Consider the following 27787-nt stretch of genomic DNA (forward strand, 5'->3'; position numbering starts at 1 on the left):
AGAATTAGACCCGCAGCCGTGGCTGCTCTACAAACAAAACAACAACTTTTAGGAGGGTCACAAAAAAGGGACTTGGTTTAAGGACTGAAACAACTCCGATCCCTTTAGGGATCGGAGTTGTTTCAGTCCTTAAACCAAGTCCCTTTTTTGTGACCCTCCTAAAAGTTGTTGTTTTGCTCTTATAGATACATCTACCCTCAGATTCCTCATCTTTTTAATATTACTGGGCCAGTCTGGATCCAGAAACTCTTCAATAGTTCTCTAGGCCGGTGGGGGCTCTGACTTCATTTTGTCTCCACAGGTGGCATCCCTGTGGTGTCACTGGAGCCATAAAGCACGTGTGTTGGCATGCTGAAGTCAGTTCCCTTTTTTTCTGCACCATCAACATGGTCAGGAGCTCTTAATCTCCTCAAGAGTTTGTTGACATTGTTGAAAAACTTGTCTATGACAATGTTCTACAGGTTCAGTTCTTTAATCGTAATGTCATCACCCAAACAGCCAGGTTTCAAACCGTTCAGGGATTGTGATGGACAAATGTTCAGGACAGACCCTCATGAGATCTCTCTTTAGTGTTTGAAATCCAAGCTCAACATGAATGCCTGCAAGTCCTGTTCGAGGATGCACCCAAAAGCCATGAAGGAAAGGGATACTAAGGTGTTCATGGCCAGGACACAGGATGAACATTGAGGATTTTGGAAGTCAAGACCACGGTCAAAGCCATTGGAATCACCGCCATCATCAAAGTCTTTGAAGAAAAAAAGCACAAGAAGAAAAGGTGTCACGAATCAGGCTAATGCCGTTCTTCAAAAAATAAGTCGCAAAGACCTGCCCCCTTGCCTCGACTATCTACATTAGACCAACAACCGATGCAAGATGCCATGGAGGATCCAGAGCCTGCAGCTCGAACTGTCCCAACGCGGAGACAGTCCTATTGTCCTTAACCAGAGTTTTTCACTCTGGGGACAGATTCAGCCATATTCATAAATGTGATTCTACAGATCCATGGGCCCCTCTGATTCATGGACTGGCCACATCTGTCTGTTGGCTTTTGCATTTGGAGGTTTGAGACGCCTTATCACCCAGTGCCCTTTTCACTGCTCCTGCCGTTGCCGCCATTCAAGAGGACTAGGACTCCAGATACAGTGTCACCTCAATCTTCAGGACCAGCACCGAAATCAATGTGCCTCCCATAACCATTCCATCATCTTCCCATTAGGTACAGGAGTCCATCACCTCCCTGGTGGTGAAGTTGACTCCATTGGCACTACAGATGACGCGACCGGTGATGCCACTGGTGCCGCAAACAAAGCCTACAGCACAACTCTGGGCCTGGATTTTGCAGGTCTCAAGGATGCCAGTGGTCTGGATACTTTCCTGATCTGGGTGCGCTAACTAAGGTTGCATCCTACAACTTGGTGAAATAAAGACACCAGACATGTTGGTCTTTCAGCTTCCTTCCACTGAGACTAAATCTAAGAGAGTTTTAATGAACTTTGTGACAAGCCAACAACTTACACTGTAGTACAAAAGTTGATAGCAAGGCATTGCAGACCAGCCCCTGTGCCTATCCTTCTATGCCCTCTGACACAGAATCAAAAAGATGGAGAAATTTGAAAAAAGTGTTCTCTGGAGGTAGAATGGCCCTAAAATCACTCTATGCCACCTGTCTCCTCAGCAGTTATGTGATTGCTCTTTGGAACACAGGACAAGCAGTAATGGCTGATCTATTGGATCCCCTGTGTGTCACTGTTTGGAGCTAGTGGGGGGTGGTTAAACCGTGGCCAAACAAGTTACACAGTAAGGCCTAGACACAGCAGAATTTTTTGCGATGGCAATGGACATCTATTTTGCTGTGCCACCATGCGTGCCTGTGTAACACTGGATTCTGTCAAGATGTCAAAATAGCTCTGATGGTCCTTTCTTTCGATGGCTCCCATCTCATTGGGGCAAAAGCTGATCTGCCTTGGAGAGTTTAAACAGTAAAGTTACTGGCAGATAACTGGTCCTCCAGACTCAAACAGGCAACTATCTGCAGATTTGAATCGACAACAATACACCTAGCAGTGACGACAACAGGTGAACCTTCTCTATAAGCAGTACAGTGTTTGAGGCAAAGGAAACACATGTGCCATACCACTTCCCCACTTCTTCCTCTTCTTCCTTCACAGCTACAGCAGGAAAGCAGTCCTATTACCCCCTTCTCAGAGCAGAGGCAACCTTTTGGAGGACAGGTATTTTCCTTTCCATGAGCATGGAGGGCCAGTACTTCAGACCTGTGGGTATTATAGATTGTGGAAATGGGGTATGCCCTACACTTTCAACAAAACCCCCTGTCCAGTCCTCCCTGATCCAACACATTCCCACCAGAACACCTGCATCTCATGCTGCAGGAAGTGCAAGCCTTACTAAAAAAGGGTGCAGGGGAGTTGGTTTCAAAGGCAGGAACTGACAGGGCCGCTACTCCTGGTCTCCAAAAACCGTGGCAGTCTTCATTCGATTCTAGAACTCAGGATGCTGAACTGGTTCCTCAAAAAGAAAAAGTTCAAAATGCTGTTCCTAGCTCAGATTCTGCTTAGGCTGGAAGTGGGAGAATGGATGGTGTCTGTTGGCCTGCAGAATGCCTACTTCCTCATCCCTATCTTACAGTCACACAAGAAGTATCTTCCCTTTACAGGAGGCTTCGAAACCACCCAATTTGTGGTCCTTCTGTTTAGTCCGACTTCCACATCTCAAGCCTTCACAAAAGTGATGACGTATCATCTCAGAAGGACAGTAATCTCTGTATTCCCCTATCTAGATGACTGGGTCATCATGATGAGGTCTCCAGAGATAGCTTCTTGCCACCTGCAGATGACAACTGCACTGCAGTTCAATCTAGGCTTTTTGATCAACACACCCAAATCTCACCTGGTGCCTCTTAGGAGGAATTGAAGATCAAGGCCTTTTATCTCTAGAAGAACAGATATCGCACATCAATCTGTTTCAAAGCCCATCTCCCTTCCCTTTGCGGCCTGTCTGTCCAGTCTGGACAGACAATGTAACCGCAAAATGGTACATCATCAAGCAAAGTGTAGTAGGGTTGCACCTTCCCTGTCGAGAAGCTCTGTAGTTCTAGTCCTGTACTCAGGACCATCCAATCTGCCTGGTAGCAAATATTTTGGCTGGATTGCTCAATGTAGGAGCTGACTGTCTCAATCAAGTCATCTGGCTGACCATGAGTGGTGTCCACACCCAGAAATAGTCCAGTACATCTTCCAGCTCTGGGGGAGTCCTCAGGTGGACCTGTTTGTCACTCACAAGAATGCTCACTGCCCAAAATTCTACATCCTACAGTATCCGCGATGAGGGACGTGTTTCACTCGAGGTGAAACCTTTCCGCTTTTGTATGTGTTTCTTTTCATACCCTTGATTTCTTTTGTTTTGAGGATATTTGTCTCAACCAGGCCCATGTAATTCTGATTGCACCGAATTGGCCATAAAGTGTGTGTTATACAGACCTCATTCACCTCTCCTTGTGCCCTTCGCTCTGTCTCCATCACAGGGTAGACCTACTCTCACCCCAACATCTGGAGCCTCCACCTTCATGCAGGGAGATTGAATGGGTTAACCTGAGTTTGGTTTGCTTGCCTTCCAAAGCGGTAGATGTTATTTTATGTTCCTGTAGACTCTCCCCCAAGGTGGTGTACTTAGGCAAATGGAATAACTTTGTCAAATGATGTGCGGAGAAATCAGTAGACCATTTTCAGGCCATTTTGTCTGACATCCTATGTTTCGTTCTTTAGTTAGCCCGGCAATGGTGCACAGTGGCAACTGTAAAGGGCTACTTATCGGCCTTGTTAGTTTTCTTATGCCTGCCTGACCAGCTGTCTCTCTTTATATCATCTATTACTATGAGGTTTTTAAGGGGCTTATGAACAAGTTTCCCCCAACTCCCTTTATCGTGCCACAAGCGGACCTCAACCTTGGTCTCATGAGTTCTCGCTTTCAACTGTTGCACAGTTGCCCTTTGCGACTGCTTACTTTTAAGACAGTTGTCAGACATGTAAATTCACACTGAGCAACCATCTTTTCATAGGCTACGTGGGAAGATGAAAGGCACGGCGGTGCACAAGAAGACATTGTCAGGGTGGATACTCCTGTGCTTCAAGATGTGCCATTTCTGAACTCACAAAGACCCACTAGAAGGTATAGAAGCTCACTCCAGTGGAGTGAAATCCTCTACCTCTGCACTGATGAGAGAGGTGCTAGTAGCAGACATCAGCCAGGCGGTGTCCTCGCTTCCCTCAACACTTTTGCTAAGCTTTATTCTTTGGACTCTGAAGTGAGGGTGAAAAGTCACTTTGCCCGTTTAGTCTTTCACAATTTTTTTGTATATCTAGCCATGCGCACACTTCATGGTTAGGCCCTGTTCGGGGAATCAATTCTAAAGGTGAGGAATCTGCAGGTAGACGTATCATCTATCTTCCCCTTGCATGGCTGGTTATTCCTCATGTCCTCTTAATGAGGTTCCATGACAATATCAAGGTCTGCACCTTTTTTCCTGGTGTAAGTCATTCCTGTGCCTCAAAGTCACATTAAAAATGAATGAAAACATGTCAGAATGCAGACAGGGCACTTTATGGCTCTAGTGTCATCACAGGATGCTGCGTACAGTGCCGAAGGGATGCCAGCTCCTCATACCGAGGTAGAGAGCTATTGAAGAGTGTCCCGATACAGACTGACGCTAGGGATTTTCAGAAGATGAGGTAGATAGAGTATCCACCAGAAAGAGCATTACTGAAGGTACGCAACTCTATTGTTAGATAGTAAATTGGAATGAGTCTGAGTGGCAATGAGTAATAAGTAAAAATAAGTGGAAATGAGTGACTGGATGTATGAGTGAGTGAGAGTGGAAGAATATGAGTGAATCAAAGTTATAGTGAGTCCTAAAAAGTGAGAATGTGTAAGAGGAAAAGAGTGGAGAATTGAAGGCGATTAAGGGAAATGTGAATGAGTGTATGTAAGTGTATATAAGTGAGAATTAGGGAGAATTTAGAGTTGTGCTAGCAAGACTGAGTTAGTATTCTAAGGTAATTCTTGACTCTTAGAGGCAACTATAGCAGAATACTGGCACAGTATGTTGAAGGCAGTTTTTAGCATGAAGACCACCAATGACAAAATACTCGCACTGGCATTCTAGATGTGATACGTAGCATATTGGCTTTGGTAAAAATGATAGTACTCCCACGCTGCCTATATGTCTTTTGGGGGACCCTATTTGAGATCCCTAGAAAATATTTTGTTGAACTAGACAAATTGATTGTAGCTCTCATGTGGGGCTTGGGGAGAAAAAGGGTTAGCTTTGCCACTCGCAAGCGCCATTAGCGGATAGGAGGTCTTGAATTACCTTGCCTGGATCTTTGCTATCTTGCGGCTCAGTTGCAAAATGCATTGCATTGGTTGGACGAAGGTGAGAATTAGGAGCTATTAATGATGGGGGGAGGGTTCAGGCCTCAATGCCTTATGTGGTCCAACAAGTTTGTAGGGCATGGGAAAAGGTAGTCAAACTCGCATTGCAGATGGCCCCCTATGAACCTGATATGAGTATTCGAGTGTTATGCCCGTTTGAGCTAATTGCACGGACAAAGTCAACTGATGGGTGGCGTGCCGGCGGATGTGAAACTTTGTGTGACTTATAGTCAAATGATAGGTTTATCATTATGATGAATGCTGCGTTTGCATTGGGGACTGGTCATTTTTTGCAGTGTGCTAAGATTGGGGCGATGGCCTACAAGATATGGCCTTCCTTCCCTGAGGTCTCTTAGGAATCTCAGGCATTGGGAACACTATTGAATATGGCTGTGGGCCGGAGACTGATCTTGCATGTCTATAGGCGCTAAGAGAGGATATCCCTCTGGGCAAATTGCGGATACTCACCAGGTGGGCTCCTCTTTCCGCTAAGTAATGGGAAGGAGTTCATGACGGGCTCAAGGAGACGTCCTCAATGAGAGGTTTAAGCTGCTCCAGTATAATGTAATTCATCAGATGTACCTCACCCTGAGTACTCTACATGCAGTTTACCCAGCTCGATGGTCCTCCTGTCTCTGCTGTGCCGGGCAAGGAGCGGACTTTCTGCATATGTTTTGGGGATGTCCCGCATTAGATACATTCTAGAGGATGATTTTGGGGTCCTTGAATGTGGTCATTGGTTGGTCACTTCCCAGGGATATTGGGCAGTGCCTGCTGGGACTGATCCCGTCTAAAAAAAGAAGCTAAGTAGGAAGTTTCTCCTCCTGGGCCTGATGCTTGCCAAGCAAAGCATAGCCATTAGATGGATATTTCATGTCGCACGAGAACTGCCTGATTGGCTAAGATATATGGTTGAATGGGTTGTGGACGAAGAAAGCCATATACAAAAAACACTTAGGGATAATAAACTTACAGAAGACATGAAAGCCTGGACTACAGTGCTTGCAGAGCTATTTGAACCCTGTGATGCCCTGCCCCCATGAGCTATGAGTTAGTTATGGGGGGAGAGGATGAGTAATTTGACTGTGGGACGGTGAATGGAGAGAGTCAACTCTGTTTCTGGGTCTATAGAGCTTTACCACCAAAGAGCTGTATATGTGACACACAGATGTGCCTTAGCAGAGCCTAATGGAGAGGGAGGGTGGGGGGATGTTATGGACTTTTACTTTTATACCTCCATGCTATATTCTTGAGATAACCAGAGACATATAGTTAAACTTCTGCACATTTCAGACTATAGGAGTTACAATGAAGTGATTATAAGTGTCTGATTAATTAGACATAGCCATCAAGCGTTTGTTTAATTGTATTCTTTTCTTTAAATCTTACAGCCTGAAAGTCTGATATGCTCATCAAGTTCAGCAACCTCCAGCTCCAACCGGTCAAAAGCCTGGAAATACAGAACAAAAGCTTTGAACTCTGAGGTAGATGAGAGCTTGTTTGGAGTCAAGGTAAGATCACTGTGAGGTATACTAAATGTTTAGATCATGCCCTTATCTCAAGAGCCATTGATAGTTTCTGTAGTCTAAAATATTACTTCTTGTCTTTTTGTCTCCACATAGTATTCAAATAAAACAAGCTGGGTTCAGTACATAGATCATTGTTTCACAGTGTATCTCTCTTTTGTCAAAAACCATACACAGTACTACTGTAGCACACTCAGCATGTTAGTGGAACAAACCTTATTAAAAGCTAAAGTCCTACCATTCTTATGAACATTCTTATGGAAATTACTCCTGAACCCTTTTCTCTGGGTACTGGGAGGTATCCACAGCTGAGGCTATGATGCAAGTATTTACCCTCAACAAATTCAATATCCAGTTGTAATAAAATCTACTAAAAGCAATAGATATTGTATTTACATATAAGAAAGTAGGGCAGTTAAAATTAGGTGGCTCACATGGGATCATAAGATTTTAGCCCCTCATGGGGCTCAGATATGATCCCCAAATACAATGATGTTTGCTTGTAAGATAGGAAATGTGAAACTAATGCAAATGTTGTCACCAGTGAAACTTTTGTGTGTTCTCAGCAAACTTTGTGCACTTTTAGGCTTACTTCAGTCAGTTAATGGGGCGGAGGTGAATCAAGTTGGGCATGATATGTCTGCTTTCCTTCCTGGATTCCTAATGGTCCGGTCTGCAAGACTGAGCAACCAAGTGTGCTTGAGATGAGGGGACTTAGAACTCCTGTAAACCCAAAATTCTATCTCCCAAAATAAAAGACTCATTGTTCAAGCGGAAAGTTAAGGTTGGAATGGGATAGATCACATTGTCTTGCTGCCCAATTAAAGCTATTACATACACCCCTAGACCAAAAGACCTATCATCTAGAACCTGGAGACTGTCAAACACTTGGCTAGTTTATAGTTCTAATCTATTTTTTTTCACAAAATCACACAATTTCCTGAAGCTTAAGATATGACGTCTGTATGGATGCATGAATTTACATCTAAATTTGTTAATTGAGAAACAATATTTCAGCTATATCTCCTTTTGGAGAATTGATAATATACATGAGGCAGTCAAGCAATGACTGGAGGATCAAGTGACCCCTAAGGCACAACATTCTCAAGGAAACACTATCATACATTCATGCCGATTACCATAGCCCTCTGGTCAATGCACTAATGCAGTCTAGACCAGACTACAATATTTCAGTCTACCGTGACTCCCTTTGTAAGCTGCTGAAGAGACTTCACTTATTATGAAAGCAGCCAGAATTATTTCTGGTCTCGCCTGTCACAGTGACATTAGCCCCATTTTAGCTCCCCATTCACTCTAGAGTACTATTCAAGCCCATGTTAGTTGCACATAAGGTCAGTTATCAAGCAAGCCTGAACTTTTTTTCTCCAAAGTTTTAATGAAGATCCTCAAAATAAAGACAGTCACTTTTGGTAGCAGAGCACTCTTGATAGCTGTGACAAAGACCTGTAACACTCTCCACCTACGTTTTGCACCAAGAACATTCTCTGGTGCAAAACCAAAAGAAACTTAAGACCTGGCTTTTTCAATAAAACCACTTATTTTTAAAGAATATTTCATTCCTATGGCCTCTGTCTTCCTCCTCTAAGCTAAGTAGACTTGGTTTAGCCATCATATTATTTAAATGGCGCCCGTAACCTCTGGCGGCCATTGCACTCTACAAATAAACACATAACATTACAGGTTATCAGTAATTATGATGCTGTGTTCTGTCTTTCTGTCTCTCTGACGGCAGTAACATTCCTTTGGTAGGGGACCGGAGTAGCCTGTCTCATCAGGGCATAATGACATAAGCAGTAAACCTTTAGTAATATCATAACCAACTAGTCTCTGTTATGCTACTTTGTGCTATTGTACTATTCTAAAACTCTGCAGCGTGATTCTGAATTACCTAAACGGTGTAATAGAAAAGCTTTCTACCCTCTTAGCCCTGGGCAAACTGATGCACAAACCATGTAGTATAGTATGAGGTGCCGTGCAAAGAGAGACTACCTGGACTGCACCTGGGTCACCACAAGAGGAAGAAACATTTTTAAACATGTACACCTTACAAAACAACTTACTTACCTGTCAAGGAGAAACAGGGCTTTTGATCAGGAGTGTGGGTATATGAAAAAAGCAGGATGAAAAAGAAATAAGATGCAGTATACGGTTATAAATTTAAGAAAAGGCTGAAGGAAAAAATTGAATCATATAAGGCAAATATGTCCCTGCCCCCTGGGTGTAGTCTTTCCCTCACTGAGTAACGACTATGACTAGGAAACAAATATTTATAAAGGAAATGGTTTTACTGCCGTATGATGGATAGGGCACACTTTCCTGTTTTGGATATGGCGCACCTTTAAACAGGTGCGCTGGGTGCAATCACAGAAATGTTACATTAAATGCACTGCCCTGGGGGCAGCTGCAAACTCATGCTACCCTGGGGACAGTGTATTCAAGTGAAAAACGGATCGGCTTTGATGCAGACGCGCCTTGTTTCATTGTGCAGGTGGCAACCCCTGCACACTTTTACGAGGGGAATGAGATCCCTGTGCAGACGGGTGCCGTGAGTGACTGCACCTGCCTGCAAGGTGATGTCTGGGAGGTCTATATGACCCACTTTGTCCTCTCCAGAGGGCTTCCATCAGGGGGCGCACTTCCATCAGGGGGCGCACTGACAGTGGCACTGTCAGTGTGCCTCCTGACAGCTTCTTTGCCTAGACATGGGGACATTCCTTCATTTGCATGGGGCCATGCCCCCATGCACATGAGGGAACCCCCTCTGGTATAGCGCCAGCGCTATTTGTATTACATAAGGGGCCGTGGGCTCTTATGCAGTCCCTTCTTTAATACTAAAGTGCCCTGGGGGCGCTCAAAGCGGTCACTGATGCCATTGCGCACCCGTGGCACGTCCGTAACATGGCCCCTGGGACTGTATTATGGATAGGGTGCATGTTCCCTGTTTGCACCATGGTGCATCTTAAAACAGGTGCACTGGATGCATTTGTCCTGTATTGATGGCCCAACGAAGATCTCTATTAAGACGGGAATTCCTCGACCAGGGAATTAGGTCATGTAGACCTGCACTGATGGAGTCTATGGACCCATGCAATTCAATGCTGAACATTAGACTAACCCAGTTGTTGAATATTTTCAAAAAGATGATCAGCTTATAGGTGGGGCCATGAGTAATCTGGAGGAGGTTCCCAATTCTAACTTTAGGAAGTGATAAACCAGTAGTTTTTATGGCAAACCTGACATGAGTACATCATCTCCAAGGACGGGCTGCTAGGGATCGCCATAATCAGCTGTTCCCTATCCCGCTACGCCCAGGTAACTCCTTTGGTTAGCCTGGCATTTTAATGATGCGTAGTTTTGCACACCTGCACCTTTACAGGGGGAACCATAGCCCATCTGGCATCGTATATATACCTGCTTCAGTCCTGCACATAAGTACTTTAATTATCTATAGCGATCTATTTATGTGAACTCCGTATGGCAATCTTGTACTTTATACACTAGGGAAAAACCAGTCCCTGATCAGCCACTTTTATCCACTTAATATCTGTATTTGGCACCTTGGCTTAAATACTTAGGAAGGAAAGTCGAAGTAAGTGAAGGACTAGTGACACGATGCTCAGTGGCCATAATAAATGTATGACAAATCTCTTTTTTTAATCTTTATTGTATGTATTTTTAAACTTTATGTACTGTATGATCTTGTTTATGGTTTTAATTGACTTATAAACTATTGCATTACTTAAAAAAAAAAGAAAAGGTGCACTGGACGCACACAGGGAAATTAAACCCTATTACATTGAATGTGCTGCCTCCAGGGCAGCCGCAAACGCGTGCTGCCCTGGGGGCAATGTATTCAAGTGAAAACAGAGCGGCTTTGAAGCAGCCACACTGTGTTTTACTGTGCAGGCGGCAACCAGCCTGCACTTTTAAGGTGGATTAGAGATCCCCTTGCATGCAGTTGCAGGGAGTGACTGCACCTGCCTGCAAGGGGATGTCTGAGGAGTCCAAAGGGCTCCCTTTCCCCCCTCCAGACGGCTGCTATCAGGGGACACACTGACAGTGCGCCACTTTTTAAGTGGTGCACTGTCATTGCATCTCTTGATAGCGTCTTTGCCTCTGCGCCTAAATCTAAGGCACGCCCCCCTGAAAATTAGGGAACGCCCTCTGGTGATAGCGGTAGTGCTATATGTGCGCCAGCGCTATCTGTATTACAGCAGGGGTCGAACAAGTATCTGCTGCCCTTTCTGAAATACCAAAATGTCCCGGGGATACGCAAAGCGGACGCTAATGCCCGTTGTGCCCCCAGGGCATGTCCGTAATATGGCCCCTGGTATGCCGAAAACCAGATTAGCACTTCTATTAAAGAAAAAAATCATGCATGGTGGTACTGTACTTTAGATACCTCATAAGTATTCATTTTGGTGTTGCTGGCTTGAATTTTTAATTCTATTTCAATTTAAGGCAGTTTTCTCGCTCTACCACCCATCATCCACCTGCCTTTGGCTAAACATTTATAGAGGGGTTCTATGTGGATATTAAACCTAATGTACAATATTGTTTCATAGTATTTTATTGGCCCAAAATAAGGAATTAACAAGTCTTCTAGAAAGTGAGCAATCATAGAAAGAATTGTTGAAAATTAATTCTGCTAACAGAAGTTTTTGTGTGATTTGAAAGGCTGTCCACAAACTGTACTATAATGTCTTCTAAATGATACAGTCCTTCACCTACTTAATTTTAATATCACCCTGTTGCTTCTGACAGCATTTGTTGCCTTTTAAAGCATAACAGTTGCCGTGGCTCTGCCTTAGATGCATTATTATGCTATCCATTCATCTAGGCTAGAAAATTAAACTATTCTCTTTTACTATCTTTGACAGCAATCCAAGGATGAATGCCCTGTTACAATTAATAATCACGATCGTTCATCCAGAAAAGTAGTATCTGCCCCAACCCGAATCTATAAACCGGAGAAGATTCGTCTAATCACAAGTGACTTGATCCGAGATCTCATGTGAGTATAGCCATCTGGACAAACTGCCCATTTTTCTTGAACAAAAGTTTACCTCTCCCTGAACCTTTTTGGGGGAACAGAAGGGTCGAATAGGGCTGGTTGTTATATTGATCAAAGAATGTTTTTTGTTTTTTAATGTAATTTGTATTACTATTAAAAAGGTCTATTTTGCACAAAACTAATAAGTACAGAATGTTTTCGAGTGTAAGAAAGAAGCAAAAGCAAGAATTGAAGCACATGTGTCATTCACTCAAATAAATGTAATACATTTTAAATATGAGCGAGGTGAATGAATAGGCTGACCTAGCTTTAAAATTACATTTTAGAAAAATAACCATACCGTAGCACACTCAGACAGAATTTATAATCTGATGTTAGACAGCTAATTTTCGTCTTCACTCATTTGAATCTTTAACACTTGGTTTGTGCCATTGTGAGAACAGTACATTTTATAACCATTGTCACAGCATAGATAAAGTAAATTATTCAATGCCATTGGCACGCAAACAAAATATTATCAATTATACATTTGAAACCACTATTTCACCATTAGTAGTTTTCTGTAAACTAAAATATTGGGCTCAATATCAGCATATGCCATGATTTCCTATTTTCTTGACAAAGATTGAATTTGTCATCTTTCAGTCCTTGCAAATTTATTAATCCTTAAGATATAATGCCAAAGTCATGTCAGTGATCATTTCTCTGGCCATCTATGCATCTCTGTTAATACATATATACATTTTGGAAGTCAGAACTTGTAGGAAGGTGGAATCTGACTAATGGTTGCCCCCAACTTTTTGCCTGGTATTTGAGTGGTTTTTGACTAGTCTGGCTGGGATCCTGCTATCCAGGACCCCAGCCTATCTGCTTTCTCCCTAAAACTGATGTGAGTACTCTAGGTACAAACCTAATTGGATGCTGGGCATGCCCTACCAGTTCCTTGTAGATGGTACCCTAGGTACCCAGGGCATGGGTCCCCCAGTAGGCCTACCAGGGCTGCAGCACTTATTGTGCCACCCTGGGACAGCCATACAAACTGACACCACCAGACCACTACTGTAGTCTGGGTAAGGTGGTGCTAGCACCCCTTACAGGGATATAGGTACCCTATATCCCACCCCATTACAACACATGTACTCTCATAGGTCACCCCTATAGCAGGCCTTGCTAATCCTACAGGGCAGGGTGCTGAGGTATGTGTGAGGGGGGACCCCTACGTGAGTAGGGCCTCTCTGCAACCTTCGTAAAATCGTTACTGGGTTGTTTGTAGTGTAGCCATACCATATACTCTTAACCGCATTATAAGTTATTGCGTCATCGCGATAACTTGAGAATGGCTACACAGAACCATATTGTGTTTGGTGTCAAACATGTAGGAATCATACCCCCAGTCCAGCCATGGGCATGAGGGTACGATTCCCCCTTGCTAGAAGGGCGATATGGGAAAAGCGGTAGAATTTAGACACCAATTTAAAAGTGCACAAGTTTCACAAAATGGCTACTGCCCGCCACCTACACGACCCTGGCTGGCTGTTGCTGGGGAAAACCCCAGCCTCGCCAGCTGGACAATAGGGCTCCTGTGGCAGGGAGGTGCTAGCATCTCCCCAGACAGGATAATGTGGATTGGAACAGGGTGGGTGCACCAAATGTCCTTTCAGAGTTGCACGTAGGCAGCTGCAGAGACCTAATTCTGCATACACCGCTTGGAACCGGTTCAGGGGCATCCTGCCCCTCGCCCAGGCGGGAAACACACAAAGGGGAGAGGGTGTAGCCACCCTTTCCCGCCTCACCAGCCATTGGTGGACACTACTCTGGACACTCCCCTAATCTTGGGGATAAAGGTGAATAACGTGGCCCCAGAGCCTCAGATTATTTTGGAACTTCACAGAACCGACCTTCGACGAGCTGCTGCCCAGCTGACTGAAGAAATCTCCCTTGGGATAAAGGAGTTATCCCCCTGCTTGGCAGGCACCTGAAACACTGCAAGTGACCCGGTTGGAACCTCGCTGCTCCGACGGACTTCGACGATTTCCAGCACCCTTGAGGTGGGTTTCCAGCGCATCCCAGAGGCCAGTGAGTGTGCCCAACGAGTTTGGGCACCGTGGACCGCGTGGGTGCCGAGATCCCCAATACCCCAGGACACCGGCCACCTCTTGCATAGCACACGACCCTGACCAGTGGGGAAGTTGTGCTTTGGCCCGTTTTTGAGCCAACCACTCTACAGCATTTGTGCCAAAGACCAGCGCCCTAGCCCTCTCCGGTGGCCCGTGGGTGCCCTTTTACGCACGCCAAATTGCCGCCTCCCGCGGTCCCTTGTCTCTCAACTTGTGGGCCCTAGCGGAGGTCTATCTCAACAATCAAGAGTTCCCCTGGTTGCTCCAGGCCTGCTCTACAGTCTCTCCAAAGGAGACCTCTCCCAGACCTCGTGGGTCTGCACTGTAGCTGATTTGTTTATTCTTCGTGGGTTGCGGTTGCCAAGGCTTAGTGGATCCAATCCGGACACCAACACTGCAGCGACCCTCACCCGACGTGGGACAGTCGCCCTCCGGAAGCTGGCCTTCCTTGAAGCCTCCCGGAGCCCGTGGCTGCAGATCCAAGCAACAGCACCTCTCACCTGAAGCACCCGACATCGAAGGGCTCCTTGCTTTGAGCCTCCTGGTCACTGTGCCGTGACCCAGACTCTGTCCCCTCTGCTTTCAGGTTCTTCTCTACAATCTTCACATCTTTGATCTTCACGGCATCATCAACGCTTTTGGCTAGCAGAACTTTTGACTATTTTCCCATTGAAAATCAGCCCGCGACCCGACAGCAGAAACGACCTATGCACCCGGCTTCCCTGGGGCAGGTAACAGTGGTACCTCGGTACTCTCGTGGTTGTGGGCATCTCAAAAGCTTAAGTCTAAAGTTTTAACTTTGTACTACTGCTAGAAGTATTTTTAATCTGTTTATTTCAAACCGCGACATTCTCCATAGGCTAACATTGAGATCCCGATAGCAGCTCTTTGCACTGCACGCGTCTCCCGTGGGTCCCCTTCCTCATAACTGTGGGTGGATTCTGAAGGGGCAAGCGATCCTGAATGCCATAGCCATTGCCTGTAGAATTGTCGTGGTTCTTATACCACTATTTTAGTATATGGTTTGGTCCCCCCCTGGGGCCCATTGATTTCTGTGCTATTTATTGTGTTTATAAATGCTTGTTTGAAGTGTAACTTTGCCACTAGTCACATAAAGCGACTGTGGGATTCTGTCTAGAATAAATACATATATTTTATATATATACCTGTGTGGGCTACTCTTTCATTTGGTTATTCAAGAGGTTATTATGGTAAAACAATAAGCTTAACACTCCTTCAAGACTTAGCCTGAAGGCTGCTCTCCACAGCTACCACTAGGATAGGTTTCTTTAAAGGTTGTCTTAAACCTATCATCAATAAGAGTCGAATTGGACTGGTGCAAGGTGTCTCTATAACTAGGAACAGCATATGCCAGGCCAACTTCTCACATTGGTGTGCAGCGGTTGGATTCAAGCTTGCCATTGTTTTACCAGATAACAAATTGAATTTCTAAAGTGAAAGCCACTAGGTACCAAAGGTACATATAAATTCAAGCTAGAATACAATAAGTTCTACTGAACTTAGAGTTGTGTGTAGAGGGTTTAGCACACCTTGACTACAACTCAAGAGAGGGTTCAGTAGGCCACACTTAGTGTAGGTAGATACACCACTATCACTACACTAGAAATGTCTTTAGGTTCAGGTGCCCATAAGGCTCTGGAAGGACCCCAAAGGGTCCCAGTCGACAAGTATGATCATCTCTCCTTTGCTGATCTCAGGGAGATGTGCATCCTTAGGAAACTGAAGACAAACAAAGGTGCCAATACCCAACGTCTCAGGGAAATCCTGCTCATAGCAGACTTTATGCAGACTTTAGGGTCTGGTGGGGTAGACAGGTTGGGTGGGCATCCATCAGAAGAGGACACTCCCAGAGTGGACTCTGATGAGGACCAGGAAGAGGATGAAGATCCTGACCTGGAAGAAACAAACCACTCACAACATGGAGGTGATGGCCCAGGAGGCACTCCCTCCATCCCTAAAGGGAGAGTGGTGGATCCAAGAAGGAACAGATCCCCCTCAGTGGGATCCAACCATTCTGGGAGATCCAAAGGGTCCTCTGCCTCTTCTCAGAGAAGAGAATCCTCTCATGAGAGGAAATACAGACTGATCAAATTTGAGCAGGCTAAGCTACAGCTTAAAAGAGAACAGTTAGCATTGGACAGGGAAGCCCCGGAGCTTCAGAAAGCTTCAAGAAAGTGGGGTCTAGAGACCCCTGGTGGCAGTAATGAAACCCCTAGAGTTAGAGAGAAAGTCCCTGACAATAGGAACCTCCACAAGATTGTGCCCCCCTATAAGACAGGGGATGATATCCACAAATGGATCTCTGCTCTTGAGAGGGCCTGTAAAGTACAAAGGGTCCCAGTAGAGCAGTGGGCAGCAATCCTGCTGCTCTCCTTTGCAGACAAAGGAAGAGACAAGCTCCTCACTGTAAGAGAAGAGGATGCTGATGATTACTATATCCTGAGAGAAGCTTTAATAGATGGGTTTGGCTTAACCACTGATCAATACAGACTTAAGTTCAGAGACACCCAAAAAGCACAGGATCAGGATTGGGTAGACTTTGTTGATTGTGCTACCAAGGCATTGGAAGGTTGGTTAAATGGCAGTTAAGTTAATGATTATATTATGTTATGTTATGTTAAGTGTTGCTTATAAAGCGCACTGACACCGAAGCTTCCTGGCGCTGGTAGACAGAACAGAGTGAGGGGGAGGTAGAGGAACAGAGTCTACGTGGGGGTGGGAAAGAAGTACGTTTTTAGCATTTTCCTAAATTTGAGAAAAGAGGAGCAAGATTTAATAGAGGAAGGGAGGAAGTTCCAGAGCCCGGGGGCTAGGTGAGAGAACTGGCGTCCGCCGAATCTCTTAGTTTTGCTACTGGGGGTGATCAGCAAGTCGCGGTGGGCAGATCGAAGATTACGTGTGGGGCAGTAAGGGCGGATGGTAGATTTTAGGAAAGCAGGGGAAGGGCAATGAAGTGCCTTAAAGGTGAGACAAGCCACCTTAAAGGCAGCCCTTCGCTCAACCGGGAGCCAATGCAGGTTCGTAAGCAAAGGTTTAGCTGATTGCCATCTGGGTGTTCCATGGATCAGGCGGGCAGCCTGGTTCTGAACGATTTGAAGGCGTTGAGTCAGGTATTGTGGCAAACCGTGGTAGATGGCATTGGAAAAATCCAAACGGGAGAGTGCCAGCGAAATGACAGTTTGGGTGAGTGCTGCCGGGGGGAGAAGGTGGCGGATTTTGCGGATCCTCCGAAGTTGGAACATACAGGAGGAAACCGCCGCTCCCACCTGAGCACTAAGAGAAAGCTCGGTGTCGATAATGACACCCAGACTTTTTACTGATTTTGCTGGGACGGGGGGGGGGGAGCCAAACTCCGGAGGCCAGAACTGTGGACCCCAGTAGGTGGCACTGAGTCCGGGAAGTAGGAGCTCAGTTTTACCGGGGTTCAACTTTAATTGGTTCTGGTTCATCCAGAGTTGGATATGGGTCATGGCTCCATGAAAAGTTGTGATGGCATTAGGTGAATTAAGGGGGAAAATGATTTGGAGATCGTCAGCATAGTTATAGGTGACGATGTCCCATTTCAGAAGCGATTGAATGAGTGGCCGGAGGTAAAGATTAAAGAGGAGCGGGGAGAGGGAAGAGCCTTGGGGGACACCACATGATGTGAGAGATTTTTTTGCAGTGTAAGGACCAAGGCGGACCGCCTGTGTTATCCCTGTGAGGAAAGACCTGACCCACTCGAGAGCAACGCCCTGGATGCCCGCCTGTCCGACACGGTGGAGAAGGATGTCATGGTCCACCGTGTCGAACGCGGCCGATAAATCCAGTAAGACGAGGGCTTGGGGGTTTCCCGCGTCCGCGTTGCCTCTGAGTGTGTCAAGGACTGCCAAAATAACAGCTTCTGTAGAATGGGCGGGTCTGAAGCCGGCCTGGGTAGGTACAAGATAGCCGGAGGATTCAATAAACCCGGACAGGCAGCGAGTGACATGGGCCTCCATGAGTTTAGAAAAATAGGGGAGAAGAGAGATGGGGCGGTAGTTCGATGGCTCCGTCATGTCGGCGCCAGTTTTTTTTAGTAAGGGTACAAGGATTATAAAGGATTGTATAATCTCATAATGAGGGAGCAGATTCTTAATAATTGTCATAACCAACTCTTACACCAGCACCTGGTGGACTCTGATCTGACCTCTCCCCAAGAATTGGGAAAGAAGGCAGACAAATGGGTCAGAACCAGGATCAGGCCCAAGAACCAAGGTGGTGACCAGAAGAAAGATTCTACCAAACCCAAAGAGAAAGGTGGGGATAATAAAACAGAAAAGTCCCCTGAAGAGCCACAAAAACCCAGTGCTGGGGGTGGGTCCCAAAATCCTTCCTCTTCAAAAAAGAAACCATATTGCCATGTGTGTCAGAAGCCTGGCCACTGGAAAACTGACTCCAGTTGTCCAAAGAATGGCAATAAAGAAAATGTTCCTCCAAGTACAGCTCCAAAACCTCCTGTTGCTACTAGTAGTAATCCCCCAGGTGGTGGGAGTGCACCCAAAAACTTAGTTAGGTTCCCCTGCACAAGCAACTCTAGTCTGTGATGGTGGCATGGGGTTTGCCAACTTTACCATGAGCCCCAGTATTCTGGGCAGGTACAGACAAGCAAGAGCCCATGATCAATGGTCAGAAGGCTGTGGCCTACAAGGATACAGGGGCAAGTGTCACCATGGTGACCAAGAGACTAGTGCCCCTAGAACAGCTTTTACCTGGGTTTAGCTACCAGGTGACCAATATAGATGGAATCAGGACAGACCATCCCATGGCAGTGGTAAATCTCAGCTTGGGAGGGGTCACTGGCCCAAAGAGAGTGGCAGTGTCCCCAAACTTGCCTGTAGATTGTCTACTGGGAAATGATCTGGAAATCTCAGCCTGGGCTGAGGTTGACCACAAGGCCCATTTGAAAATGGTAGGAATACCTGAGAGAGTGGATGAGACCCTGAGGGCCTCACCTCCACCCCAGGAGAAAGTAAAAAGAGTGAAGCCTGAAACTATGGATCACTCTACCCAAACAGAGAGCATAGGGGAAGAGGAACAGTCCTCCCCCACCAGACTAAAGGTAAGGGTCAAGTTTCTCAGGGAACTGATCCTGCCCCTTGGGAAGTAACTGCCCCAGAAGTGGACAGGCCTGGCCTGCCCACATCTCTGATGGCAGGGGATCCTTCCAAGGTGGTACCCAGTCTGAAGCAGGTATCCTGCCCCTCTCTACCCTGCCTCAGTCAGCCCAGGGCTGCAGAGGTCAGGGAGGTCAGTGGACCCTTAATGGGCCCCTGTCCAGAGGAACCCCCTCATCAGCAGATTAGGGACACCCAGCAGAGTAGTTTCAGCCAGGTGAATATTCCTCTACAAACTGAGGGATCCCCCTTACCCTTAGGTATAGGCACCCCTCAAATGGATGATGTTGAGCACAGGGAAACCTGGGGCATAGTTGCCCCAAACCTTCCAGTGCCCTCCACTATTCCAACCAAAGGGATCCAACCCCCAGCTGTAGGCAGCCAGAGGTTGACCCTTAGGGCCAGATGTGACACAGTCATGGGCAGAAAGGCTTCCATAGTGACCAGTGATCTGAGGAGGTTGAGACCAACCCAAATAGGGCCTCACTTCCAGACTCAGACACCCCACCAGCCCACCTCTGACCCAAAAACCAATACAGGTAATTTCCCTAGACTTTGGAGAAACTCTAGAACTTCCCAAGTGGACCATGAGACAGGGAGCAACCATGCTAGTGCAGGTTCTTCCTTATATGACCATTCAGGAAATAAAGGCTTATCTGGACAAGGTTAGCCTTATCTCCTTTCGTTGGGGGGGGGGGTTATGTAGGAAGGTGGAATCTGACTAATGGTTGCCCCCAACTTTTTGCCTGGTATTTGAGTGGTTTTTGACTAGTCTGGCTGGGATCCTGCTATCCAGGACCCCAGCCTATCTGCTTTCTCCCTAAAACTGATGTGAGTACTCTAGGTACAAACCTAATTGGATGCTGGGCATGCCCTACCAGTCCCTTGTAGATGGTACCCTAGGTACTCAGGGCATGGGTCCCCCAGTAGGCCTACCAGGGCTGCAGCACTTATTGTGCCACCCTGGGACAGCCATACAAACTGACACCACCAGACCACTACTGTAGTCTGGGTAAGGTGGTGCTAGCACCCCTTACAGGGATATAGGTACCCTATATCCCACCCCATTACAACACATGTACTCTCATAGGTCACCCCTATAGCAGGCCTTGCTAATCCTACTGGGCAGGGTGCTGAGGTATGTGTGAGGGGGGACCCCTACGTGAGTAGGGCCTCTCTGCAACCTTCGTAAAATCGTTACTGGGTTGTTTGTAGTGTAGCCATACCATATACTCTTAACCGCATTATAAGTCTATTGTGATATCGCGATAACTTGAGAATGGCTACACAGAACCATTACGTGTTTGGTGTCAAACATGTAGGAATCATACCCCCAGTCCAGCCATGGGCATGAGGGTACGATTCCCCCTTGCTAGAAGGGCGATATGGGAAAAGCGGTAGAATTTAGACACCAATTTAAAAGTGCACAAGTTTCACAAAATGGCTACTGCCCGCCACCTACACGACCCTGGCTGGCTGTTGCTGGGGAAAACCCCAGCCTCGCCAGCTGGACAATAGGGCTCCTGTGGCAGGGAGGTGCTAGCATCTCCCCAGACAGGATAATGTGGATTGGAACAGGGTGGGTGCACCAAATGTCCTTTCAGAGTTGCACGTAGGCAGCTGCAGAGACCTAATTCTGCATACACCGCTTGGAACCGGTTCAGGGGCATCCTGCCCCTCGCCCAGGCGGAAAACACACAAAGGGGAGAGGGTGTAGCCACCCTTTCCCACCTCACCAGCCATTGGTGGACACTACTCTGGACACTCCCCTAATCTTGGGCATAAAGGTGAATAACGTGGCCCCAGAGCCTCAGATTATTTTGGAACTTCACAGAACCGACCTTCGACGAGCTGCTGCCCAGCTGACTGAAGAAATCTCCCTTGGGATAAAGGTGTTATCCCCCTGCTTGGCAGGCACCTGAAACACTGCAAGTGACCCGGTTGGAACCTCGCTGCTCCGACGGACTTCAACGACTTCCAGCACCCTTGAGGTGGGTTTCCAGCGCATCCCAGAGGCCAGTGAGTGTGCTCAACGAGTTTGGGCACCGTGGACCGCGTGGGTGCCGAGATCCCCAATACCCCAGGACACTGGCCACCTCTTGCATAGCACACGACCCTGACCAGTGGTGAAGTTGTGCTTTGGCCCGTTTTCGAGCCAACCACTCTACAGCATTTGCGCCAAAGACCAGCGCCCTAGCCCCCTCCGGTGGCCCGTGGGTGCCCTTTTACGCACGCCAAATTGCCGCCTCCCGCGGTCCCTTGTCTCTCGACTTGTGGGCCCTAGCGGAGAGACCAAAGGAGACCTCTCCCAGACCTCGTGGGTCTGCACTGTAGCTGATTTGTTTATTCTTCGTGGGTTGCGGTTGCCAAGGCTTAGTGGATCCAATCCGGACACTAACACCGCAGCGACCCTCATCCAACATGGGACAGTCGCCCTCCGGAAGCTGGCCTTCCTTGAAGCCTCCCGGAGCCCGTGGCTGCAGATCCAAGCAACAGCACCTCTCACCTGAAGCACCCGACATCGAAGGGCTCCTTGCTTTGAGCCTCCTGGTCACTGTGCCGTGACCCAGACTCTGTCCCCTCTGCTTTCAGGTTCTTCTCTACAATCTTCACATCTTTGATCTTCACGGCATCATCAACGCTTTTGGCTAGCAGAACTTTTGACTATTTTCCCATTGAAAATCAGCCCGCGACCCGACAGCAGAAACGACCTATGCACCCGGCTTCCCTGGGGCAGGTAACAGTGGTACCTCGGTACTCTCGTGGTTGTGGGCATCTCAAAAGCTTAAGTCTAAAGTTTTAACTTTGTACTACTGCTAGAAGTATTTTTAATCTGTTTATTTCAAACCGCGACATTCTCCATAGGCTAACATTGAGATCCCGATAGCAGCTCTTTGCACTGCACGCGTCTCCCGTGGGTCCCCTTCCTCATAACTGTGGGTGGATTCTGAGGGGGCAAGCGATCCTGAATGCCCTAGGCATTGCCTGTAGAATTGTCGTGGTTCTTATACCACTATTTTAGTATATGGTTTGGCCCCCCCTTGGGCCCATTGATTTCTGTGCTATTTATTGTGTTTATAAATGCTTGTTTGAAGTGTAACTTTGCCACTAGTCACATAAAGCGACTGTGGGATTCTGTCTAGAATAAATACATATATTTTATATATATACCTGTGTGGGCTACTCTTTCATTTGGTTATTCAAGAGGTTATTATGGTAAAACAATAAGCTTAACACTCCTTCAAGACTTAGCCTGAAGGCTGCTCTCCACAGATACCACTAGGATAGCTTTCTTTAAAGGTTGTCTTAAACCTATCATCAATAAGAGTCGAATTGGACTGGTGCAAGGTGTCCCTATAACTAGGAACAGCATATGCCAGGCCAACTTCTCACAGAACTTGTTAAACCAACAAACTTGTATCATGTCTAAATCCTTATGAGGTAGACCTGCTGTATATGAGTATTATAAATGTATGTGTCCATGGGAGACCAGTTGGAGAGTTTCAGTTTAGTAAATTTTCTTCTGCATTTGACCTAGTATTTAAAGGTATATAGCTGCAAATCCTCAAATTATCACATAATGCAAGAAATCAAATGAGGTTACTCTGTCTTATTCACTGCACTTCAGGCAAAAAAAATGTTTAGCCTAATGTAGCTCATTCCTCCCTCCCCCCGGATGCTATGCATCCACCACATCAGTTTCAATAATTCTCTTTGAAGATTTCTTTTACCTAAGGTTTCTTGTTTTCAGTATTTTTATTCTATCAATTCTGGTAGTGTTTCTGGAGGTTTCCAGTCTCCTCTACAAAAAACATAAAACCGTGTTTGTCCAGTGCTTACAACCCCTGTGGTACATTGGGGATTAATCATTCTACTGTTTTGCACAAGATACTTTACATCTTTAGTTTCTTACGTTTTTGAAATCTCATTCTGTCAGCATCTTCTATGCTGCTTTTCTGAGCACTTCACCCCCTGACATGGAAGTAACGCTGCTTTTGTGCAGACTTTCCTAGCTCATGAAGTGAGCCCACTGCCAAATGCTAGACCTGTAAAAGGGCTCCGCACTTTTAAACCAACATTTCAATCTTTTCTTAGGCTTGTGGTTTTGCTTTTAACACTGTGCATACAACTTTAAAAATCAAAGCATGGAAACTACTGGTGGCTAAAATACCAGGGCTAGCATAAAGGGCCTCTTGGAATCTCTCAATGTTGGATGGATTTGCTCTAATGTGTGGGAAGTGTTGCCATTCGTTCACCACGCTCCCAAGCAGATGGGGCTAACAGTTTCCACAGGTACTGGTATTTCCACCACAAACTGAATGAATAAACCCTTCTATCTTGCCATGAATGCTGACTGGTGAATGTGGAGCATTATGAACCAACCATTTTGTCATTTAGACAGATTAAACATGCAGTCAAAATGTCACATGTGAAAACACATATAAGCCATACTTCTCTGTAGATGGGAGAAACAAAAATTATTTTAATGTTATTATTATTGTTGGAGTAACATGTGTACATGGGTATTCAGACTTCATGTGTATTTGCGAGTGTTTCAAATGATAGATCTAATAATAATAATGATAATAATCTGCAGGTGCAACAGGCCTTTTTTCAGCTGAAGCAAAGCTCTGCCACACTGCCCCTTTGGCGGCAAGGTATGAGGTACTGATGTTTGCCTGCTTGTTCACCTCTCAGCAATCCTATTGTATTCATTTTAACGCCCCACACTTAGCCCAAACTCTGTGGGGGAAGGATGCCCCATCTGGATTCAGCCATCTTGATGTCACAGAGCCAGGGCATGAGGCAAGAGATGAGAGGCATGTAGGGCCTATGATACTCAGGCTATCAACTACGGATAATCACATATCTAAAATGTTTTATTTCATGCACTCTACTGCTTACTTCAGCTCATGGCCTTCACAGACAGCCACAGGATGGACCAATGCCAAAGACAGAAAGGTCCACCTTCAGGCTTGCCTGACTCCAGGCATTCTGTCACTTTAATATTTAAGTCTTTGATCTTTATTAAGTGATGTTGATAATCCAATGGTGTTTCTCCAGTATTCCCTTCTGTATATATTCATGGGTGTGTACCCTGAATATCGATCCTGGATTATTGATGGTACACAATATCGAGGACAAAATATCAAAAAGAATATTGACAGGTAAGTAAGTCCAGATTTTCTATGTCTAGCTATACGTACGTGTACCCACACGGTATGTACAGTTCATGGTACGTAGATGTGGAGTTAGGAATGGCAAAACTGTACTTACCTATATACAGTTACCTTTCAATATGTTGTCCCTTGGCATTCTGTCATCAATATCCTTGTATCACAATATTATGGGGGTCCATATTGAATAGTACAATCATTTTACGTTGATAAGGATCATTGACTAGATCTCTACTGATATCAGAATCGAAAGACAGGGGCTTGTAGTCTTTTTTAAACTGTGTGTGCTTGCTCCCTTGTTTTTTCAGTTATTGCTGCTTTGCTCCTACTTCTTCTTCAACGCTGATCTTATGCACTCATTTGCTATTGCTTATGGTGGGCTTACCTTCTTCCTTCATATTAGTAATATCGTATCGCTGTGTCTGTTAAGTCATCACCTTTTTTCAAAACTGACTTGTGAAGGTCTTTGGACTGCTGAAAATTGTTGCAGCAGAATATTCCGAAACATTTTGTCTTACTGTTTTTTAATACAGCTAATGTATTTCATTTCAAACTGACACTTATGAGCTCTCTATAGATTATACCTGTTCAGCTAAAGAGACACTTCAATTTTAGTAATGTGTGTCACGCACCTTGGGGGCCTTGCTGTGAAGAATTGTCTAGTCCTCCTGAGTTCGCGGTGTACCCCCTTGCTCTGCTGTATCAGAGACTTGCACAAGCCTTTTATTTTATATGCTTATTTGCTATTGCCGTGTCTGTTGAATCATCATGTTTTTCAGGGCAGGCTGGTGTTTTGGCTCCGGCTACCTGCTGTCCTCATGGGTGCCCCCCCGCCATGGTGGGTTAGCTCATTAGGCCTCGCCTAGGCAGCACTTGCTCTGTCTCTTTATGTCTCGCCTAGGCAGTGCTTGCGCTGTCTCTTTGAGACATGCTGTGTTCAGGATATGGGCTTTAAGCTCCGGCCAGTGCCCGCCCATGTATTTTATTGGCTTCTTTGACTGCCTTTTCGAAATGTTTTTTAATGAGTTTTATATAGTGCAAACTTGCCCCAAAGGTATCGGAGCACTTTACATGAGAACCAGTTGCTTTACAGACGGACACATTCATTTTTGTTAGGCACGGCGATTTTAAGTGATTTGCCCAGAATCACAGGATGTTGAGCATCCCTGCCGAGATTCTAACACGGTTCTCCAGCTTCGAGGTCAATCGCTCTAACTGGTAGGCCACATCCTCTCCCCTCTCTTTTCATTGGTTAATTTGTTCAGTAGTCCCTCCTTGTTGTAACCTCCCATAAGTACTGCCCTTGTTACATGTCTTGTTACTCAGTATGATTTATTTACAGTTTGTGAGCACTATTTTCTTAAATGACTTAGTCCTAGCTACTGTTGTAGGCATGACAGGTTCTCCCGCTTCTCAACCGGCCCAGTTTTCCTGACTCTGCGCGGCGCCCGATCATGGGCTCTGAGCTTTATCTTTCAAAGATGCTCCCTCCCCTTCCCACTTCATGGCCGGCCACTGCACTTTATGCTTCGTAAGACCTTTAAATTTGTTGGTTTCTCTTTAAATGACCATGCGCCTTTCTTTAGTTTTACACAGTGTGGCACTCCTGCACGCCCTACGTTGCATCCAGGTCGGCTGCTGCGCTTCATACTTGCTAACACTTTTAAATTAGTTGCTTTAAGTAACTGTGCGCCTTTGTGTTACATGGTGCGGCACTCCTGCATGCTATGCTACTTCACAGCTGGTATTATACTTGGTAACACTTTTAGATTAGTTGCCTGAAACAACAGCGCACCTTTGTTTTGCACAGTGCGGCACTCTTGCATGCTATGCTACTTCACACCCTGCATCATACTTGGTAACATTAGTTGCTTTAAACAACAGCTCACCTTTGTTTGCACAGCGCAGCACTCATGCCAGCGCTATGCTTTGGTGAACGCAGCAAGTCATGCTTTATCAGCAAAACATGGAAACCGTGCGGTTTTCATTTGTTTTATTTGCAGCTACTACAAGCTCTCCCGCTTATCAACATGCCCTATTTTCCAGACTCAAGTGCGGCGAACAATAATAGACGGATGCTTTCTCTTTTAAAGATACTCCCTCCCTTGTTTTCGGCTGGCCGACGCACTTCAAGCTTGGCTAAACTTTGAAATTAGTTGCTTTATCTTTAATCAACCGCACGCCTTAACTGTTAATCGCTGGCACAGTCTAAGTGCGGGTCGCCGCTCTTTCTCTTTTAAAAACACTTCCTCAATTTTACTTCATGTCTTGTTTTCATTGTAGAGTTTGGAGTGTTGGAGGACAACAGCCGTCCTTTCTTTCATCCCAAAAGTCTTTTACCTGCCTTTGACATTATGAGTGTTTTCATAAACATTTGTAGAAAATATTCTTGGTTGCATACTTGCTCTCGGTTTTGAAGTTTGTAGGTGTACTGAGAAGGCAGCTTGAAAAAATCTGAAATTGTCTTTTTCACACTGCCATGCAAAATTGTGAATGAAAAGACTCATCATGGCCCTCTAAGTTCAGTGTTGGTGCCAGGTCTTTCAGCAATGCATTGCTCAGTGCTGCACTTTGATTGTGATGCCTGCAATGTGACTTATTATATTATTATGTTTGCTAAAACTTTTTCTTTTCATTCGAGGTGGATTGAAGGCCGTCTGATTTAAAAAAATATATATATATATTATTATTAGGTTCAAAATATTGTATTAACATAAGTATATTTCCAGGTAATTTTCATCATGAACTACGCATACAAGTAATAAATATAATATCGTATTTCATTTTAGCTTTTAAGCTATTTTCTGCATTCTTGCTTATCACTCTCCCTCTGATAAATGCATTCAAGAACGTCCAATACAATGCCTGGTGGGGCGGTCTTGTCATTAATCATCAAATATTCCCTTATCTCCTCTCTGGAAATTTGCACCCATCCTTCATCCTGCAGATATTGTTTATTATGCACCCAGCGTCTGGGGCGCAATGGGGGCTTACCCGGTGCTATTTCAAGACTGATCATGGCGTGATCTGAAAACCCATTCGGTATGGTAGTTTGAGTTTCATAATTCAAGGCTTTAGAGATTAAAAGGAAATCTATGCGTGAAGAGCTACGAAATCTCCCAGAAAAGCAAGTATATGTAATTATTGTAGGACAAGCTGCCCTCCAGGGGTCGATTAATGCAAGTATTTCCTGGAAGTTCCTAATGTCTTTAAAGGATTTTGTTTTTTTCTGGTTTTTTTACCTGACCGAGGAGTCCACTTTGGGGCTCTGCAGCACATTAAAATCCCCCTGTTTATCAACTCACCAGGATTTTGTAATGGCAACTGG

At 45.5% G+C, this 27787-nt stretch overlaps 1 protein-coding gene across 1 annotated transcript in view; it reads left to right on the top strand.

Moving 5' to 3' along the window:
- The window catches only part of CFAP45 (cilia and flagella associated protein 45), a 513786-nt gene that overhangs the window by 46339 nt on the left and 439660 nt on the right, over positions 1-27787 (top strand). Inside the window, exons 2-3 of the mRNA XM_085639403.1 lie at positions 6840-6959; positions 11876-12009. Of these exons, the coding sequence (XP_085495529.1) occupies positions 6840-6959; positions 11876-12009 (254 nt within the window). The remainder of the gene's footprint in view (positions 1-6839; positions 6960-11875; positions 12010-27787) is intronic.

The sequence above is a fragment of the Triturus cristatus genome, chromosome 12 (genome assembly GCF_964204655.1).
Source record: "Triturus cristatus chromosome 12, aTriCri1.1, whole genome shotgun sequence".
Taxonomy (NCBI): Eukaryota; Metazoa; Chordata; class Amphibia; order Caudata; family Salamandridae; genus Triturus; species Triturus cristatus.